Source organism: Rhincodon typus, chromosome 17 (assembly GCF_021869965.1).
Source record: "Rhincodon typus isolate 14 chromosome 17, sRhiTyp1.1, whole genome shotgun sequence".
Taxonomy (NCBI): Eukaryota; Metazoa; Chordata; class Chondrichthyes; order Orectolobiformes; family Rhincodontidae; genus Rhincodon; species Rhincodon typus.
The window spans coordinates 1,451,534-1,471,624 of NC_063348.1; the positions used below are offsets into that span (position 1 = coordinate 1,451,534).

The 20,091-nt window shown below is 45.4% G+C and overlaps 1 protein-coding gene across 2 annotated transcripts in view; it reads right to left on the bottom strand.

Moving 5' to 3' along the window:
- Positions 1–12,737: 12,737 nt before the first annotated feature.
- Positions 12,738–20,091, bottom strand: part of slc39a13 (solute carrier family 39 member 13) — a 51,978-nt gene continuing 44,624 nt past the window's right edge. Inside the window, exons 8-10 of one of the 2 annotated variants that reach the window (XM_020518131.2) lie at positions 18,416–18,548; positions 17,125–17,224; positions 12,738–14,438 (exon numbers count right to left, since the gene is read on the bottom strand). In XM_020518131.2, the coding sequence (XP_020373720.1) occupies positions 14,366–14,438; positions 17,125–17,224; positions 18,416–18,548 (306 nt within the window). In that variant the 3' untranslated portion in view covers positions 12,738–14,365. Of the gene's footprint in view, positions 14,439–14,458; positions 15,534–17,124; positions 17,225–18,415; positions 18,549–20,091 lie in introns of those variants that run through there. The other variant, XM_048606951.1, reaches the window with a different exon arrangement.

The window sequence follows — 20,091 nt, forward strand, 5'->3', positions numbered from 1 at the left end:
GAATGTGGCAGAGAGAGGGGGAAATGTGGAAGACAGGGAGCGAAAAGGAGAGGATGGGTGAGAAGGAGTGAGGGAAGGAGAGGGGAGGGTGGGGGGGCAAGAGGGAATGTAGGAGAGAGAGGGAACATGGGTGAGGGATTGATTGATTGATTGATTGATTGATTGATTGATTGATTTTATTGTCACCTGTACCGAAAATCAGTGAAAAACTTTGTTTAAGTGGTACAGGCAGATCACAGCAAGCAAAGGATGCGCAGTCAAAATACACTCAGAGGCATACAGGTTACATTATTTGAGGCTAGAGTCCATTCAACAGTCTGATAATGGCTAGAAAGAAGCTGCTCCTGAACCTGCATGTGCGTGTGTTCAGGCTTCTGTATCTTCTGCCTGATGGAAGAGGTTGTAGGAGATCATTATCAGGGTGTGATGTGTCTTTGATGATGTTGGTAGCCTTTCCGCGGTAGCGAGCCATGTAAATGGAGCCCATGGATGGAAGGTTGGCTTTTGTGATGATCTGGGCTGTGCACGCCACCTTCTGTAGTTTCTTATGATCCTGGGCAGAGCAGTTGCCTGATCCAGGCTGTCAGGCACCCAGACAGTATGCTTTCAATGGCGTATCTGTAGAAAAGTCATAGAGTATACAGCTTGGAAACAGGCCTTTTGGCCCAACTCATCCATGCCAACCAGGTTTCCTAAACTGAACTAGTTTCATTTACCTGCATTTGGACCATATCCCTCAAGAAAAACAGCCCCAGCTCCTCCAATTCATCTAATTTACTGAAGTTTCTGGTTGGTGTGCTTCATTAATCTTTTATATACATTTTAGGAAGGATATGAAGGTGTTATAAACTGTGGTGTCCAGAGCTGGATGTAGTTCTCCAGTTGAGGGTGTATATAGAGGTATACAATGAGAAACTTCAGTAAACAAAACATCAAGAACGAAAAAGAAATGTAAAGACAACATGGAAATAATTATATTTCATGATTCCAGATTGTCAAATAGCCATTGAAGTGCTGGTGAAGTTTAATTCACTGGTTTAAGTGAAGTGGGGACACAGTTTGTGCTGGTGGTTTGCAGAGACCTGTTGAGAGCTACCGGATGGCCAACTGTACAGTACAGGACATGAGACCCAGAGTCTCGATACACAATGCAGATGGTAATCCATTCATTACCAACCCATGCCTGTGGCTTTTTTAAATTTATTTGTGGGATGTGGGCATTCTTGGCTGGCCAGCATTTATTGTCCGTCTCTAGTTGCCCTTGAGAAGGTGGTGGTGAGCTGCCTTCTTGAACCACTGCAGTCCACCTGCTGTGGGTCGACCCACAATCCTATTAGGGAGGAAATTCCAGGATTTTGACCCAGTGACAGTGAAGGAATGGCTATATATTTCCCAGTCAGGATGGTGATTGGCTCAGAGGGAAACCTGAGAGTGCTGGTGTTCCTATATATCTGCCACCCTTGTCCTTCTAGATGGAAGTGGTCATGAGTTTGGAAGATGCTGTCTGAGGATTTTTGGTGAATTAAGTTGGTGAGGGACTTTATGGACATGCCAAATTTCCTGAGCCGCCTGAGGAAGAAGAGGCGTTGTTGTGCCTTCTTGACTGTCAAATTTACATGGGAAATCCAGGACAGGTTGTTGGTTATCATCACTCCTAGGAACTTGATGCTCTTCACCCTCTAGACCTCAGTTTCGTTGACGTAGATGGGGGCATGTTCTCTTCTCTTCTTTCTGAAGTCGATGATCAGTTCTTTAGTTTTGCCGACATTGAGAGACAGGTTGTTTTCATTGCACCACAGCACCAAGCCCCCTCTTTCCCTTCTGTATTTTGACTCGTCGTTGTTAGATATCCATCCCACTACGGTGGTGTTGTTGTCAGCGAACCTGTATATGGCGTTCATTCAGAATTTAGCAACACAGCTGTAGGTGTACAGGAAGTATAGTAGGGGGCTGAGGATGCATCCTTTGTGAGCTCTAGTGTTGTGTGTTACTGTGGAGGAGGTGCAGTTACCTCTCCTCACTGATTGCAGCCTATGGGTCAGAAAGCTGAGGATCCAGTTGCAGAGGTCGGAGCCGAGACCAAGGTCACGCAGTTTTGAGATCAGTCAGGAGGGAATAATGGTGTTGAAGGCAGAATTGCAGTCAATGAGCAGGAGTTTGATGTAGGTGTCTTGAAGAAGTCCTGAAGAAGGGTAATACCCAAAATGTTGGCTGCTCCTTTCCTCCAGATGCTGCCTGGTCTGCTGTGTTCTTCCATCCTCCTGTTTGTCTACCATAGGTGTCTTTGTTGTTCCAGAGATGAGTGCAGGGCTAGGGATATGGCATCCTCTTTGGACCTGTTACGTCAGTAGGCAACTGTAGGGTATCGAGGCAAGTTGGGAGATTGGAGCTGATGTGGGCCAGCCTCTCGAAGCATTTCATGACTATTGAAGTCAGAGCCACTGGACGGTAGTTATTAAGGCCACTCTTGCATGTGTTTTCTTGGATATGGGGATGATGGTGGTCTTCGGCTTGTAGGAGGGAGGGGTTGAAGATGTCAGTGAATGTATCTGCACAGGATCTGAGTGCTCGGCCAGGGACACCGTCCAGGCCTGTTGCTTTCCTTCGGTTGATTCCCAGGAAGACTGATCTGACTTCTGAAGTGGTGACGGAGGGAAAAGCGTGTCTGGGACTGTCGGGGCAGGAGTTCCACGCCGGTGGTATTCTGCTCAAACTGAGCATAGAAAGCATTGAGTGTGTCAGGGAGGGATATGTCATTGTCCACCATCTTACACTGTTTTATTTTGTATCCCATAATGTCATTCAGGCCATGCCATAGATGGCAGGAGTCTGTTTGGTAGGTCTGGGCCAGTACTGCCTCTTGGCCTCCCTGATGGCTTTGCAAAGGTCATATCTGGATTTTCTGTGTGGGTCCGGATCACCCAACGTGAATGCTGCATGCCCGATCTTCAGTAGGGAGTGGATTTCCTGGTTCATCCAAGGTTTACAGTTGGGGAACACGGATTGATTTCTTTGGTTCACAGTCCTCAACGCATTTGCTACTGAAGTCCGTGACGGTGGTGGTGCACTTGTCTCGGTTTTCCGCTGAATACTTGAACATGTTCCAGTCCACTGAGTCTGAGCCGTCCCGAACAGAGTCTTCTGCTGCCTCAGACCAGCACTGTACTTTGTTTTGTGAAGGATTCTCCCATTTCAGCTTCTGCTTGTAAGATGGGAGAAGGAACACAGCACTGTGGTCGGATTTTCCGAAGCGTGGGTGGGGGATTGAGTAGTAGGCATCTTTGATGGTTTTGTAGCACTGGTCCAGAATGTTCAGTCCCCTTGTGGTGCAGGAGATGTGTTGGTGGTATTTTGGCAGCACGTGCTTGAGGTTGGCTTGGTTGAAGTCGCTGCTCACAGTGAATAGGGCCTCGGGGAATTTTGTCTCTAGAGTGTTTGAGGCAGTGTAAGTTTCGTCTAAGGCATTCTTCACATCCACAAGGGGTGGTATGTAGACTGCTGTCAGGATGGCAGAGGTGAACTCTCATGGTAGGTAATAGGGATGGCATTTCACTGTAAGGTATTCTAGAGGGAGGGAGAGAGAGGGAGGTAGAGAGAGGGAATGTCGGAGGGAGGGATAGAGGGAAAGAGAGAGACAGCGAATGTGGGGCAGAGAGGGGTAACATAGAAGAGAGGGAGTGAGGGAGAAGACATGGGAGAGAGTTAGGGAGGGAGAGTGAGGCAAGGTCAGGGAGAGAGGGGGAGGGGAATGTGGTGGAGAGAGGGACAATGTGGAGAAAGAGGGGGGAGGGAATATGCGAGATAGATGGAGAAGGAGAGGGAATGTTGGTGAAAAAGGGAGAGGGGGAATACAAGAGAGAAGGAATGCAGGACAGAGAGTGGAGAGAGAGAGAGTGTATGGGAATGTAGGAGAGAGGGAGAAAGATGGAATGTGGGAGAGGGGGTGGGAGGGAGAAAAGAAATGCAGGGGAGAGGGAGGGAGGGAGGGAATGCGGAATGGGGGGAATGTAGCAGAGAGGGAGGTAGAGAGAGTATCTGAGAGAGGGGGGAATGTGGGGGGAGTAGAGAGGGGCAGATAGAAGGGGTGAGAGACAGCGAATGTGGGACAGAGGGGAGGAATGTGGAAGAGAGGGATTGTGGGAGAAGGAGCGAGAGAAAGAAGGAATGTGGGAAGAGTGAGGGAATGTTGGGGAGAAAGAGGGAAGAGGAATGTGGTAGAGAGAGGGAGGGAGAGGCAATCTGGCTGAAAGAGGGAGAGAAAGGAAATGTGAGAGCGAGGGAATGAAAGACAGAGGTGGGGGAGAGAGTGTGTTTGGGAATGTAGGAGAGGGAGGAAGATGGAATGTGGGAAGGAGGATGGAGGGAGAAAGGAAATGTGGGAGAGTGGGAGGGAGAGTGTGGGAAAGAGGGAGGGAGAGAGAGGGGAAATGTGGGAGAAGGAGAGAGACAGACAGAGACAGAAGGAATGTGGACGAGAGGGGGCGAGAGAGAGAGAGAGAAGGAATGTGGGACAGAGGGAGGGAGAGGGAGAGAATGTGGGACAGAGAGCCAAGGTGGCGGGGAGAGAGAGGGAATGTGGGAGAGAAAGGGGAAGGGAATATGGGAGGGGGGAGAGAGAGTGGGAAAATGGGGAATACAGGGAGGTAGACAGGAGGAAAGTGGCAGGGTGAGAGAGAGGAGGGAGGAGAAACAGGGAGGGAATGTGGGAGACAGGGAGAGAATGCAGGAGAGAGAATGGGAGGGTATATGGGAGACAGGAGGGGAGGGGGAGGGAGATATCGGGAGGGAGGGAGAGGGGGTGAGGATGGGGCAGATGGAATGTGGGAGAGTGGTGGAGAAAGGAGGAGGGAGGGAAAGAGCGGGGGGGGAGATAGAGTGAGGGAATAGGGAATACAGGGAGGAAGAAAGAAGGAATGTGGTGGGGAGAGTGGAGGGGAAGGATGGTAGAGAGAGACAGAATATGGGAGAGAGAGGGAGAGACAGTGTGAGAATGCAGCAGAGAGGAGGAAGAGAGGGAATGCAGGAGAGAGGGAGAAAAAGTGTGGGGGTACAGGGGATGCAGGGAAGGAGAGAGAAGGAATGTGGCAGGGAGAGAGGGAGGGAATATGGGATGGACGGAATGTGTGAGAGAGAGGAAGTGTGTGTGACGGGAAGTGGGAGAGAAAGGGAGAGATAGTGGGGGAAATGCGGCAGAGAGGACGATGAAGAGGGAATGTGGAAGAGAGGGAGGTTGGAAGAGTAGGGAAATAGGGGATAAAGGGAAGGAGAGTGAAGGAATGTGGGGGGGGGCAAGAGAGAAGGAATGTGTCAGAGAGAGGGAGACAGAGTGATGGAATATGGGAGAGAAAGGCAGAGACAGTGGGAAAATGCGGCAGAGAGGAGGAAGAGAGAGAATGTGGGAAAGAGGGAGGGAGCAGGGAGGGGGAATGTGAATGGGGGAACAGGGGATACAGGGAGGAAGACAGAAGGAATGTTGCAGTGGGAGAGAGGGGTGAGAGAGAGAGAGACAGAAAGTGGGAGAGAGAGGTAGTGAGGTAATGTGGGAGAGAGAGAGGGAGATAGAGTGGGGGAATAGGGGATACAGGAACACAGAAGGAATGTGGCAGGGGAGAGGGGGTGAGAGAGAGAGACAGACAGAATATGGGAGACAGAGGGAGAGACAGTGGGGAACACAGCAGAGAGGAGGAGGAAGAGAGGGAATGTGGGAGAGATGGAGGGCGAGAGTGTGGGGGACTAGAACATAAGAACATAACAACTAGGAGCAGGTGTAGGCCGTCCGGCCCTTCCAGCCTGCCCCGACATTCAATAAGATCGTGGCTGATCTTTTCGTGGACTCCGATCCACTTACCCGCGTTCTCACCATATCCCTTAATTCCTTTATTGTTCAAAAAAAATCTACCTTATCTTTAAAAACGTTTACTGAAGTAGCGTCAACTACTTCACTGGGCAAGGAATTCCATAGATTAACAACCCTCTGGGTGAAGAAGTTCCTTCTCAATTCAGTACTAAATGTGCTCCCTTTAATCTTGAGGCTATGCCCTCTTGTCCTAGCTTCACCTGCCAGTGGAAACATCCTCTCTACTTCTATCTTATCTATTCCCTTCATAATTTTATATGTTTCTATAAGATCCCCCCTCAATCTTCTGAATTCCAATGAATATAATCCCAATCTACTCAGTCTCTCCTCATAAGCCAACCCCCTCAACTCCGGAATCAACCTAGTGAACCTCCTTTGCACCCCCTCCAGTGCCAGTACATCCTTTCTCAAGTAAGGAGACCAAAACTGCACACAGTACTCCAGGTGTGGCCTCACCAGCACCTTGTACAGCTGCAACATAACCTCTCTGCTTTTAATCTCAATCCCTTTAGCAATGAAGGACAAAATTCCATTTGCCTTCCTAATTACTTGTTGTACCTGCAGACCGACCTTCTGTGATTCATGCACAAGGACACCCAGGTCCCTCTGCATAGCAGCATGCTGCAACTTTTTATCATTCAAGTAATAATCCTTTTCACTATTACTCCTACCAAAATGTATGACTTCACATTTATTTACATTGTATTCCATCTGCCAGACCTTTGCCCACTCACTCAATGTATCTATGTTCCTCTGCAAAGTTTTACAGTCCTCTGCACACTTTGCTCTGCCACTCATCTTAGTGTCATCTGCAATCTTTGACACCCTACACGTGGTCCCCAACTCCAAATCATCTATATAAATTGTAAATAATTGTGGTCCCAACACCAATCCCTGAGGCACACCACTAGTCACTGGCTGCCAGCTAGAATAGCACTCATTTATCCCCACTCTTTGCTTCCTGTTAGTCAACCAATCCTCTATCCATGCTAATACTTTACCCTTAACGCCATACATCCTTAGCTTATGCAGTAGCCTCTTGTGCAGCACCTTGTCGAAGACCTTTTGGAAATCTAGGTACACCACATCCACTGGGTCCCCATTGTCCACCTTGCTTGTAATGTCTTCATAGAATTACAAAAGATTTGTCAAGCATGACCTGCCCTTCATGAACCCATGCTGCGTCTGCCCAACGGGACAATTTCTATCAAGATGCCTTGCTATTTCTTCCTTGATAATAGACTCAAGCATCTTCCCCACTACAGAGGTTAAGCTAACCGGTCTATAATTCCCCATCTTTTGTCTACTTCCCTTTTTAAACAGTGGCGTCACATTTGCTGTTTTCCAATCTGCTGGGACTGCCCCAGAGTCCAGTGAATTTTGGAAAATTACCGCCAGTGCACCTACTATTTCTCCCACCATCTCTTTTAGTACCCTGGGATGCATTCCATCAGGGCCAGGAGACTTATCAATCCTTAGCTCCATTAGCTTGCCCAACACTACCTCTTCCGTAATAATGATTATTTCCAAGTCCTCACCTACCTTCGTCTCTTTGCCAATTACTGGCATGTTATTAGTGTCCTCCACTGTGAAGACCGATACAAAATACCTGTTCAATGCCTCGGCCATTTCATCATATCCCATAACTAAACTCCCCTTCTCATCCTCTAAAGGGCCAATGTTTACTTTAGCCACTCTTTTTCGTTTTATATATTTATAGAAACTTTTGCTATCTCTCTTTTTTGGAGAGAAAGAAGGAATGTGATAGGGAGAGAGGAAGGAAATGTGGAATGGATGGAATGTGGAAGAGAAAGGGAGAGACAGTGGGGAAATGTGGCAGAGAGGAGGACAAAGAGAGGGAATGTGGGAGAGAAAGAGGTTGAAAGAGTGGGGGAATAGGGGATACAGGGAGGGAGAGGAGTGTGATGAGGAGAGAGGAGGGAATGTGGGACAGAAAGGGAGACACGTTGGGGAATGCGGCTGAGAGAAAGAGGAAGAGAGGGAATGTGGGACAGTGAGGGAGAGGGGGAATGTGGCATTGTGGGAAAAGGAATGCAGGAGGGAACATGTGTGTGAGAAATTGGGAGACAGAGGGAAGTGGGGAATATGGGAGAGGGAGAGAATATGGGAAAGGAAAGTGGGGAGGGAAATTTGGGAGAGGGAGGGAGGGCGAAGACAGAAAAAGATGGGGAAATTTGGGAGAGAGTAAGAGGAGGGGAATGTACAAAAGCACTGGAGATATGGAGGGGGGAACATGGGAGGGGAGGGAATATAATGTGTAGGGGAGGGAGTATAATGTGTGCAAGAGGGAGAGAGACTAGGATAGAGGGACAGAATGTGGGAGAGAGATGGGTATGGAATGTGTGAAAGAGAGATTAGGACAGAATGTGGACAAGAGGAAGGGAATGTGGGCGAGATGGAGGGTTGGGAGAAAGAAAGAAAGAGTTGAGGGTAAGGGTGCGGGAATGTGGGGGAGAGAGAGGGAGCTGTGGGAGGGAGGGAGAGAAGGGAATGTGGGAGACAGAGAGAGTAGAAATTGTCAGAGAGCGAAGGCAGCGGGATAGAGAGACGGCTTAGATAAGAGCGATGGAGGGGGAATGTGGGAGAGAGCGTGAAAGAGGGAGATGTGGGAGAAATGAGAGAAAGGGAGGATTTTAGAGATGGGGGTTGTGTGGGTGGGGACAGAGAGATATGGGGGTTGTGGAAGAGATGAGCGATGGGAGGTGTGGGGCGGCAAGAGAGAGAAATGGGGAGGAGGGTGGGGGATATGGGGGAAGAGAGGGAGGTGGGACGTGAGACAGATGAGAGGAAATGGGTGAGAGAGCAAAAGAGGGGGTGGTCAGAGAGAGAAATGTGGGAGACAGGTTCGATAGGTATGCCATGGCACCAGGTGTGTGTATTATTGCTGAACAGAGGACACGTTGCTGAGATTTTTCATCTTGCACTCATCGGGGCTGATGCGAGAATACCAAATTACAAACAATCACAACAACTTATACTTTAAGGATAAAGACTGCTAAGTGGATGACGAGTCAACTCTGATTGGCCAACTCATTGCTACAGAGAAGCTAACAGGGAACAACTTCTGGCCCAGCTGCCCAAGCTCCCAGGTAATTCAAAAATGGTGCAAAATTTGAATATATTACTGGTGTGATGCCAGGTAGATTGACCATATCACCCAGTTGGTATACTGAGTTAGTTGTCCGTAATTGGCAGAATACAGACGGTACAGTACAAACTATATCAGCCTGGCTTATAAAATCCAAAATAACACCATTTCTGTTAGATGTGATTCTGCAATTAGACAGCACTTGCTGAATAATCCAGTGTGGTAATAGCTACACTAACAATCAACTTAACATGATCAATCGAGTTCTGAATATTGACTTATTTAAGCTTGCTAGAAATGACATTCATTTATACATCAAGGCCAATCCTCTGCAAACTAAAGGAATATGATTGAAGCCTTACACATTTTTCGAATTAGCCAGGACCTTGGGAAATTTATCTTCCCTTTTGCTTTCTCCATAACAATGCACTTGTCAATCATATTCTACAGCATCTTTTTCCCCTGCAGTATAAATTGTGATTACTTGAAATTTGGGATTCTTGTGACTGTCCTGATGAGTGCAGGATGAAAACTTCAGCAATATGCCTGTTTTCAACATTATTCCTCTATTTATAAAGAACAGCATGTTTACATAATACCCTTCATGACCACAGGATGTCTCAAAGCACCTTACAGCTAATGAGATACTTTTAAGTGCAATTACTGTTGTAACATAGGAAACTATGCAGGCAATTTGCGTACAAGTTCCCACAAATAACTATTTGATAAGGGCCAAATGTTCATTGAACTTGATTGAGGGGTGAGTATTGGCAGGGATATGAGGGAGAATTGCCCTGCTGTTCAAAATATGCCATTGGATCTTTTGTGCCCACCTTTGAATTGCTTGTTTAAACCCTCCCCAACAGCACAAGTAAATGATCATAGAAACCTCATAGAATCCCTACAGTCTGGAAACAGGCCATTCGGCCCAACAAGTCCACACTGCCCCTCTGAAGAGCATCCCACCCAGACCCATCCCCTACCCTTTCCATGTAACCCTACATTTCCTATAGCTAATCCACCTAACTTGGCAATTTAGCATGGCCAATCCACCTAAGCTGCACATCTTTGGACTGTGGGAGGAAACCGGAGCACCCGGTGGGGAACCACGCAGACACAGAGAGAATGTGCAAACTCCACACAGACAGTTGCCTGAGGGTGCGAATCAAACCTGGGTCCCTGGCACTGTGAGGCAGCAGTGCTAACCACTACACCACTGTGCCACCCCAATTATCCCACAAGGAATAAGGCAGTATTTAGGAACAAAGATGTAACATTTGAGAGGAATACCAAGGTGCACAAAACACTAGGAGATACACTAGAGTAAGAAATCCTAAGGTGTTGAGAGTAAAGGAGATGTAATAAAGTTTAAACTGGAGTCAGTATGTACATGTGTGAGCGTACAGAGTGCATTTCAATAAGACTGGTGAGTTACAGGAGCAGAATGCTATTGGGAAAGGTGTTGTGGCTTAACAGACTCAGCTCGACCCAAGGGTAGGACTGCACAGTAAGTGTTCTTGAATATAAAGTGTTTAGGAATGCAAGGAAAGCAGAGAGGGATGACAATGTTGATTAAGGAGAACATTGCTGTGCTGAAGAGAGGGGGAGGACATCCCAGAGGGGTTAGGAGTAGAATCTAATCATCTGAAGCTAAGGAACAAAAACAAAAGAGTGCAATTACATTGTCTAGTGTAATCCAAAAGGGAGTGCAAGAGCAGAGGATCCTAGGTGTATATATGCACAAATTATTGAAGGTGGTAGGGCAAGTGGAAAGTGTGCTTAATAATACATACATCATCCTGAGCTTTATTAATACAAACATGTCACCTCATGTCACCAACTTCTTCCTGTAGGCCTGCATTTTCTTCCTTTTTATATCATTACCCAGTTCCTTCTTAAATGTCTGAATTGAATCTGCCTTGGCCACACTCTCAAGCAGTGCATCCAAATCCCAAATACTTGTGTGAAAATGTTTTTCCTCATGTTGCCATTGCTTCTTTTACTAACTGCTTTAAGTCTGTTGCTGATTGTTCTTGATCCTCCATCATTGGAAATATTTACTCTGTCAAAGTCCGTTATGATTTTAAAATCCTCCATCAAATTTCCTCTCAACATTCTGTTATAGAGTCAAAGAGTATACAGCATGGAAACAGGCATTTCGGCCCAACTCATCCATGCCAACCAGGTTTCCTAAACTGAACTAGTCCCATTTACCTGCATTTAAACCATATCCCTCAAGAAAAGCAGCCCCAGCTCCTCCAATTAATCTAATTTACTGAAGTTTCTTGTTGGTGTGCTTCATTAATCTTTTATATACACTCTAGGAAGGATATGGAAGTGTTATAAAGTGTGGCATCCAGAGCTGGATGTAGTTCTCCAGTTGAGGCTGAATATAGAGGTATACAATGAGAAACTTCAGTAAACAAAACATCAAGAACGAAAAAGAAATGTAAAGACAACATGGAAATAATTATATTTCATGATTCCAGGATTGTCAAATAGCCATTGAAGTGCTGGTGAAGTTTATTCACTAGTTTAACAGAAGAAGTGAGAGCACAGTTGTGCTGGTGCTTTAAATGCAGCACTTGCAGAGACCTGTTAAGAGCTACTGGATGGCCTATTGTACAGTACAGGACATGAGACCCAGGGTCTCGATACATAGTGCAGATGGTAATCCATTCATTACCAATCCATGCCTGTGGCTTTTTTAAAAATTCATTTGAGAGATGTGGGCGTTGCTGGCTGACCAGCATTTATTGCCCGTCCCTAGTTGCCCTTGAGAAACTGATGGTGAGCTGCCTTCTTGAACCGCTGCAGTCCACCTGCTGTTGGTTGATCCACAATCCCATTAGGGAAGGAATTCCAGGATTTTGACCCAGTGAGTGAAGGAATGGCTATACATTTCCAAGCCAGGATGGAGAGTGGCTCAGAGGGGAACTTGAGGGTGCTGGTGTTCCCGTATTATCTGCTGCCCTTGTCCTTCTAGATGGTTTGGAAGGTGCTATCTGAGAGGATCTTAGGTGAATTTCTGCAATGCATCTTGTAGATAGAACACACTGCTGCTACTGAGCATCGGTGGTGACGGGAGTGGATGCAATGCCATTCAAGCGGGCTGCTTCATCCTGGATGTTGTCAAGCTTCTTGCCTGTTGTTGAAGCTGCACCCATCCAGGCAAATGGGGAGTATTCCAATACACTCCTGACTTGTGCCTTGTAGATGCTGCACAGGCTTTGAGGAGTCAGGAGGTAGGTCACTTGCCACATTATTCCTAGCTTCTGACCTGCACATAAATGCAGTGGCTACAAGAGGCGAGTCCAGTTGAGTTTCTGGTGAATGGTAACCCCCAGGATGTTGATAGTGGGGGAATCAGTGATGGTAATACCATTGAATGCCGAGGGGTGGTGGTTAGATTGTCTCTTATTCGTAACGTCACTTGCCACTTGTCAGCCCAAGCCTGGATATTGTCCAGATCTTGTTGCATTTCAACATGGACTGCTTCAGTATCTGAGGACTCACGAATGGTGCTGAACATTATTGTGACGTCACATTTAACCAGGAGTCCAAGACTGAAAGACAGAAGGAATAACACACACCAGTTTCATTGCTCTGAAACCTGTCTTGGCACTGTGGCATGTACATGAGAGGCTATTTCAATCTGGCAATTGAAATATCAACAGACTGCACACAGCCTTATAAAAATCTATAGATGTTGAATATCCCCGTGCACAAGGTTTGATCTTTCAGCTCTGGGTCTAAATCAGACACGTGACAAACTGAATATGCATATTTTATTAAATATTTCATGCTAAATATTTACAAGTAGATTTAAAATACATAAAAGTTTTAAAAATAATGAGGAAAATAAAATCTATGCCTGGAGATAGGAGAAAGTGTGGAGAGCTTCATTTTATCAATGGGTCTGTATATAGCTGTGAGATGCTGAAGATCTCAGTTGCATGTACTGAGCAACAGGCTCACACAGGAGCAGACAGCACCAATAACACTAACAGCTGGTAGTAACAGTCGGTCCATAGCCCTCATTTGAGCACACAGACTAAGGAATGTCTCTATTTCCTAACACTGCGACTGATTTCACTAGTACAGCAGTGCTGAGCAAAAAGGTTTGATTTTGTAGGTGGCATAGTTATTGCACTGTAGTAAATGGACAGACGCCACACACCAAAAGCATAGTTATGGTTGTAAACTCCAAGTGATCTGGGAAACTGCACATTTCTTTTGGTTTTGCTACCTAACCACTGCAAATACTATCATCATGAAGTCACGTGCAATCTGATTACAAGAAGTGTGGAAATCTTGGGGACTCCAGTAATAATTTGGCAAAATGGAAAGGACAGACACGTAGTGTTTGGGAAAGAGGATCAAGGGACTCAGACAGTTTATGGGAAATAGGATCGGGGGCAGTCAACATGTAGTGTTTGAGGAATATGATCGAGGGGGTCAGACAGCATATGGGGAAGAGGATCAAGGGGGTCAGCTGTGTAGTGTTTGAAGAATAGGATCGAGAGGGTCAGACAGACAGTGTTTGGGGAATAGGATCAAGATGGCTAGACAGAGTGTATTTGGGGAATGGGATTAAGAGGGTTATATTGCAAATTGATAGTGTTTGAGCGGGTATTTGGAAAGAGCCAATGGGAAGTGGGTCCTCCTGGTTTATTGTTACAGTCTAGTAACATAGTTGAAAAGGGAGTCATTAATCTGGATGTCAGCAGGGTGAAATGACAACTTTTACTGATGATTTTGTTTTAGGAGAACTTACTGACCCCTGATGACTCCAGCACAAGTCCATACTGTCTTTGGATTTTTGACTTTGGCAGACCCCTATAAGTGGAAGCACTGCAGTAACAGTATTTACTGCAGCATCACAATGCTTTTAGCTGTTGACATCTGATCTGTGTCAAAAAGCAATGGCAAACCCCAAGTTGTTAACAATGAGACAGCAACCAGCAACGTTCACCTGGCAACATTTCCTATGCTGCTTTTGAATAAAAAGTGTGGTGTAAGGGCCACAGTCTATGCAAACCTGGAACTCAAGATGACTGAGCACTTCCAACAAAGCAACACCTTGACTGATAAGGTAAGCTGAGGAGTTCGCTGTCTGACAGTGAAGCACCATCAATTTACGTAGTGGCTGTTCCTAGTTGTGCAACTTCCGGCTTATTGCATTTTTCTTTGGTTCAGCATTTTACTGCTGGCTAAAAGTCATTTAGCGAGTGTCCGTGACTAAATTCAGTTTTCAGGAGACATAGGGTAGTGGGAGGAATGAGATGGTACAGTAGTTCATTTTGCTGATCAATGGCCTGATGAAAGCTGGCTGCAGGTTACCTTTCCCTAGGTGATACTGAAACAGCCCTCTGATCCAGGATAATTCAGGGCCTCAGTTAAACAACGGCAGAGACCAGCATCATGACTCCAATCCCACAGCAGAGCAACAACACCTGATACACAGAATTCCTGCAAAATAAATCAAAGATCAAAACTGCAGTGAGTGCAAAGAGAATCTATCAGGTACAAATGTAGTGTCACAATTCCCTACCTGTCAGAATTCCATTTCTTTCTTCACAATCATTGACTGCTTTGGGAGCTGATGCGTGGAAATCATTTGCCCAAAACAAGGTTAGCAGATCTCAGGACAGGGGCTACATCTCAGTTTATTTTAATACAGAGGAGGTTCTATAGCCAAGCTTGCAGGCAAGGCACATACAACACAGATTAGATTATCCAGATTAATACCCCAGGGGTCAGGAAAACCATGATCAAAGCAAACTCCATGACTAGGCCTACATAGCTGTGACTACATTTCAAAGGTAGAATACAGTACACGTGAAGCACTTTGGGATATCCAGAGGATAAGGAGCTACATGAATCTAAGTCTTAATCCGATGATTCTTCACAAATTCACAAAGAAGCCAACGTACTTGGACTCACTAAAGGTCAATTTAGGATTCTCAAACATTCCAAATCCCTCCCTTTAGAAGTGCAAAACAATGTAAATACATTCAACAACAACATAAAAAAAGGCTGATGACACTTATGTATACAGATAAATAGAAAGCAAATCTTGCCAAAATTCATAGAAAAGAAATTATGCTTAGGGTGGGAAATGCTATATCAGGACCAATTATGTTATGAGCAGATCAAACCCAGCACAGATACAGCATGGTGTTAGATACAGAATAAAGCTCCCTCCATACTGTTCCCACCAAACTCTTTCAGGACAGATACAGCATGGGGTTAGATACAGAGTAAAGTTCGTTCTACTCTATCCCCAAACACTCCCAGGGCAGAGACAGTATCATTGTATAGAGAAAAGACAGTCCTCACACTGACATAACACATTCATGACAACAGGTTCCCAAAGCATTCGAAAGCTAATGAAGCATTTCTGAAATGTAGACTCTGTTATGGAAAAATATAGTAGCCAGTCCTCTAAAACAGCAGTGAGTACTAAACAGATACTTTCCCATAATGATGTTTGCTGTGGCCAGGACACTTGAGCAACATATATTGAATCTAAAGCAAATGCAAAATTCTCCAGGTTCTGGCAATCTGAAGTAAATACAAAAAGTGATGGAAATAATCAGCACATCTGCCAATAGGGGTGCACAGAGTTAACCCTTCATTACAACAGTTCTAACAATAAGATCATCAACCTGAATTACTGACTCTATTCCTCTCTCAACAGATACTGACTGAACTGTGGAACATTTCCAGCATGTCTCTTTTTGTAACTCACCCCCAACCTTTGAAGAGTACACCTTAGCGAATCACATTTACATCGTCCCACTTTCACACCTGATCCCTAGAATTACCAGTACTGAAACTTGGGTGTGACTTCAAAACATACAACATCAACATCTCTGAATTAAAAATGATCAACAGAATTTCATAGCCAATGTTTTACACAGAGAGCTGCATAGAAATAGGAGGGTGGTGGAGAGGCTGAAAATGAAGTATTGCTGCTTGTTTCTGAATACCCCCCCATTCTATATGGAGTTTGACCAGAAGAACAGGAAGACACCTTATCTGTTGCTTACTTGGATCTTCAAACAATATTCTTCATCCTTTCATGCCAGACAACTGCTGGATGGATATTGCCTATAAATACACACCTCTGTGCATTCTTTGATTGCGGTTTCATATGAATCCATTTTGACCTGCAGTCTAGGAGCCTAATTTTGTCTCTATGCAGTGAGTTTATTGCTTGCTAGACCTGTCCTCAGAGGTGGGTCTCTGACGAATCTACAAAGTGCAATAAAGAGGCAACAGAAACACGTGGGACACACCGAGTCAGGTTTGAAGACATCTCTACCTGACACAGAGGAAACAGTAAATGGTGTAGGAGCGGTTCTTGGGGACTTAGTCAGCACTGCCTGTTCCCTGCAAAGCAACCAATCTACTGGACACTGAAGCCCACATTCCCACTCGATATACCCATACCCTCATCCATCCCAAAGCAAAACCAATCTGCTTCAGCCCATTCCTCCAGTACGTGGAGTTCAAGAATTCAGCTTTGCCACGAGGCCAGGATAGTTGAATGCTGTCCTCTGTGTCAGCATTATGGAGTCAGAGTATAAAACTGCTTCATGATAGTCAAATATACACAGAAGTCTACAATCTACATTAAAACTCTTCACATCTATATTTCTACATGCACTATATTCAACCTGGCAAATTTATCTCTCAGTTTCATCACTTTCAGCCCCTCAGCCTGACCTGCAGAGAATCTCCTGTGCTTCAGCCAATTCGATTGTTTTGTTACTCAAACTGCCACAAGGTTTGTCCAACCACAACAGAGTGATATACAAGTGTCTGCTATAACCTACGGTCATGAAGATGACAAATATGAGTTTAACCATTGTAAGTGACTGTGGGTTGCTTCAAGTTATTAACAGTAATTAAGTATCTCAACAATTATCTCAGACACAGTTTGTAGAAGTACACATTCCAGGTGTGGTTCCAGTACCACTACAAAATTGCCTTGCTGCTGAGGCAGTAGCTTGGCAAAAATGCATGGTCACTATTAACATCATGCATGAAAATCACTAAGCTCATTTCATTTTCTGATAGAAAGGAAGAACTAAATTTGACTTTATCCTCTGCCCAACATTTCCAGAATCTATTCAGAATGGTTCCTTACCACACATCCTTTTCCTGAAGGAGGTCAGGTACCACAGAAACCAGAGCAATGTACAGAAATCCACCTGAAGTAAATGGGAGAATCCAAGCTACACTGTCCCCTGAAAGATTTCAGAGTTAGACACATTAGAATTATTGGGATATGCTGTTGATCCATTGACCACAACTTAGAATTCAACATGTTAGTGAATATACATAGATATTTTTACCAAACTGTTCAGAGATGGAATTACACATATCTGCAGTGGTTGGGAATTGAACGCAGGCATCAGAGATATGGACACTACCAGGACACCACAAAAAGCCTGTAACCACATGCAAGTGTCCAAAAAGGCAGGGGCAGGCAGCAATCAACTTTGTGAGGAGGGGAGAAAAAGCGGGGGGGAGAAAAAGCCGGGGGAAGGGGGAGAAGCCGAGAGGGAACGGACAGGAGGGAGGAAGCTGAGAGAGAACAGACGGGAGGGACAGAGGGGGAAGGGTTAGGGAGGTCAGTGAGGAGTGGTTGGGTGTGAGTATGTGGTGATTCAGAGGGCAAAGTGTGAATGGGGATACAGAAGGGAAGAGGGTAAACACGGTGTGGCAGGCCTGAAAGTGTACGCAGGCAATAAAGACCACTGCACAACAAAGAGAGTGTGCCTGAGAGAGAGAGAACCTAGAGGGATGGGGAATGGAGAGAACCCTGACGAACTGGAGATGGAGATTAGAGGAGAGGACCCATAATTAAGTGGGTGTGAGGGGAGAAGGGAAGAGAACCCAGTGAGAGGGGGCAGGGGAAACACAGAAGTACCCAATGTGAGAGGATACAGAATAATGACAGAATCCGAGAGAAAAGCGGGATATGGGGTGAATGGGGAGAGAACCCAGAGGCAGTATTTGAGGGTCAGGAAAAAAGATCCAGTGAGACGGTGTGCAGGCAGTGAAGAGATCTTGGAGGGGGCAGGTTGGCTGGGAACCGAGTTTGAGATTGATCTTGAGATGGATTGGGGTGAAGGAGACAGAAAGGGAGGTGGCAGGTAAAAGATCTGTTGACTGGGAAAACAGTGAGGTAGAAACACAGACAGGATGTTTGCAAGCAATCAGAGATGGGATGGTGAGAAATAGAGAGAGAGAAAACAGGAAAAGTGAGGGTGGGCATGGAGTGAGAGAGGGAGAGAGAGATAAAAAGGGAAGAATACACCTTGGTGTTAGGCCTGTTTAAAGACTCCAACAAAAACAGAAGTATTCAGACTCTGCCTCCCCCTCCCTCCAACAATACTGTCAATTCCTGTTACATTCAGAAAATTAAACAGTACCTGCTCCTTCTGGAGACTCTGCACACATGGCAAAGCAGGCCCCCAAAACTCCTCCAAATGCAGTAGTCAACTGCATTTTTGCTGCACTCCATCGATCAAAGCCTGCCCTGAGCAGGATGGCAAAGTCTCCAACCTGTGGATTAAACAATGAAACAGTTATGTCAGGTCTACCTGTAGCCATTTTTAACAGAGGGAAGCAGAATTCTGGCTCCAAATCTTTACTGGCAGAATTCATCTGTGGTCAAAGTAATGCAGCACAAGGAAACTACTGACAGGTGGTTCCTGCGAATGTAAAGGAATACCTATTGTAAAAATGTTTCCAGGTGAAGCAGCAACTTACATGTACTTCTTTTAAAGTAGTTTACTGTATTCATTGTAATGTTATGGCTTGCATCTTCAACCTCCAGTTCAAAATGACTGGATTAGACAAGACAGCTGAAGATGAAGGTCAGCGGGGGTATTTTTTTACATTCCATCATGGAACGTGGGCTTCATTGTCAAGTTCATCACTTGTTGCCCATCCTATTTGCCCCTATGAAGGTGATGGTGAACCTCATAATTCAACAGCTAATATCATCAATAACTGTGGAGCCCAGCACATCACAGTGCAAAAGACAAGTCTGAAGCAGTTGTCAGTCAGGAAGTGCCAAGTGCATGATCCATCTCAAGTTCTTCCTGAAGTCCCCAATACAGCTGCCAGTCTTCAAACAATGCAATTCACTCCACTTGTTGTCAAGAAAACACTAGGTATTGCAAATGTTGTGGGCCCAGAAATAATCTATAAAAAGCATCGAAGAGGCTTTTTGCTCCAGAACTGGCCATGTCCCTGGCCAAGCTATTCCGTATAGTTACAACATTGCCATCAACCCAGCAACATGAAAAAGTGCCCAGTTTCTGCACACAAGTAGGACAAATCTAACTCTGCCATTTACTACCCTATCAGTCTACCCTCAATTATTAGCCAAGTGGCGGAAGGGGCCATCAGAGCTGTATACTGTAATCAAATGGCACTTGATCAAGGGTAGCCAGTCACCGTCAGTTTGGGTTCTGCCAGGGCTACTCAGCTCTTAACACCATTGGTTTAATTGCTGATGGCTATCACCTTCAATCTTCCCCTCACCTTTGGAATTCAGGTTTTTGCTGACCAAGATTATAATCAATGTTGGATCTCAGTATTCCTGGCAGATCATAAATGAAGTCAGTGCTCCTTGATTGTACTATCCATGACACCATCCAACACTCTTAAAATGATCAAAAGTAAATTGATGGATTTTGGTTAGATGGGATTTGTCCTAGTTTTCATAGGTAGTACATATCTGTGGAATTACCAGGTGGATCTTAGTGCTGTGACTGTACTGAAATAGCTTGGCTGAAGGTTAGACAGTTCTAGATTCTTCAGCTTTACAGCTCTGATGGTGTCAGGGCCATAGTTTTTGTGATGTCCAGCACTGTCAGCATGCAGTGAATCAAAATGGGACAAAACTAACATCTTTGATAGTGAGATAACAAGGTGTAGAGCTGGATGAACACAGCAGGCCAAGCAGCATCAGAGGAGCAGGAAGGCTGACGTTTCGGGCCTGGACTCTTCTTCAGAAATGAAGAAAGGTCTAGGCCCAAAACGTCAGCCTTCCTGCTTGGCCTGCTGTGTTCATCCAGCTCTACACCTTGTTATCTCA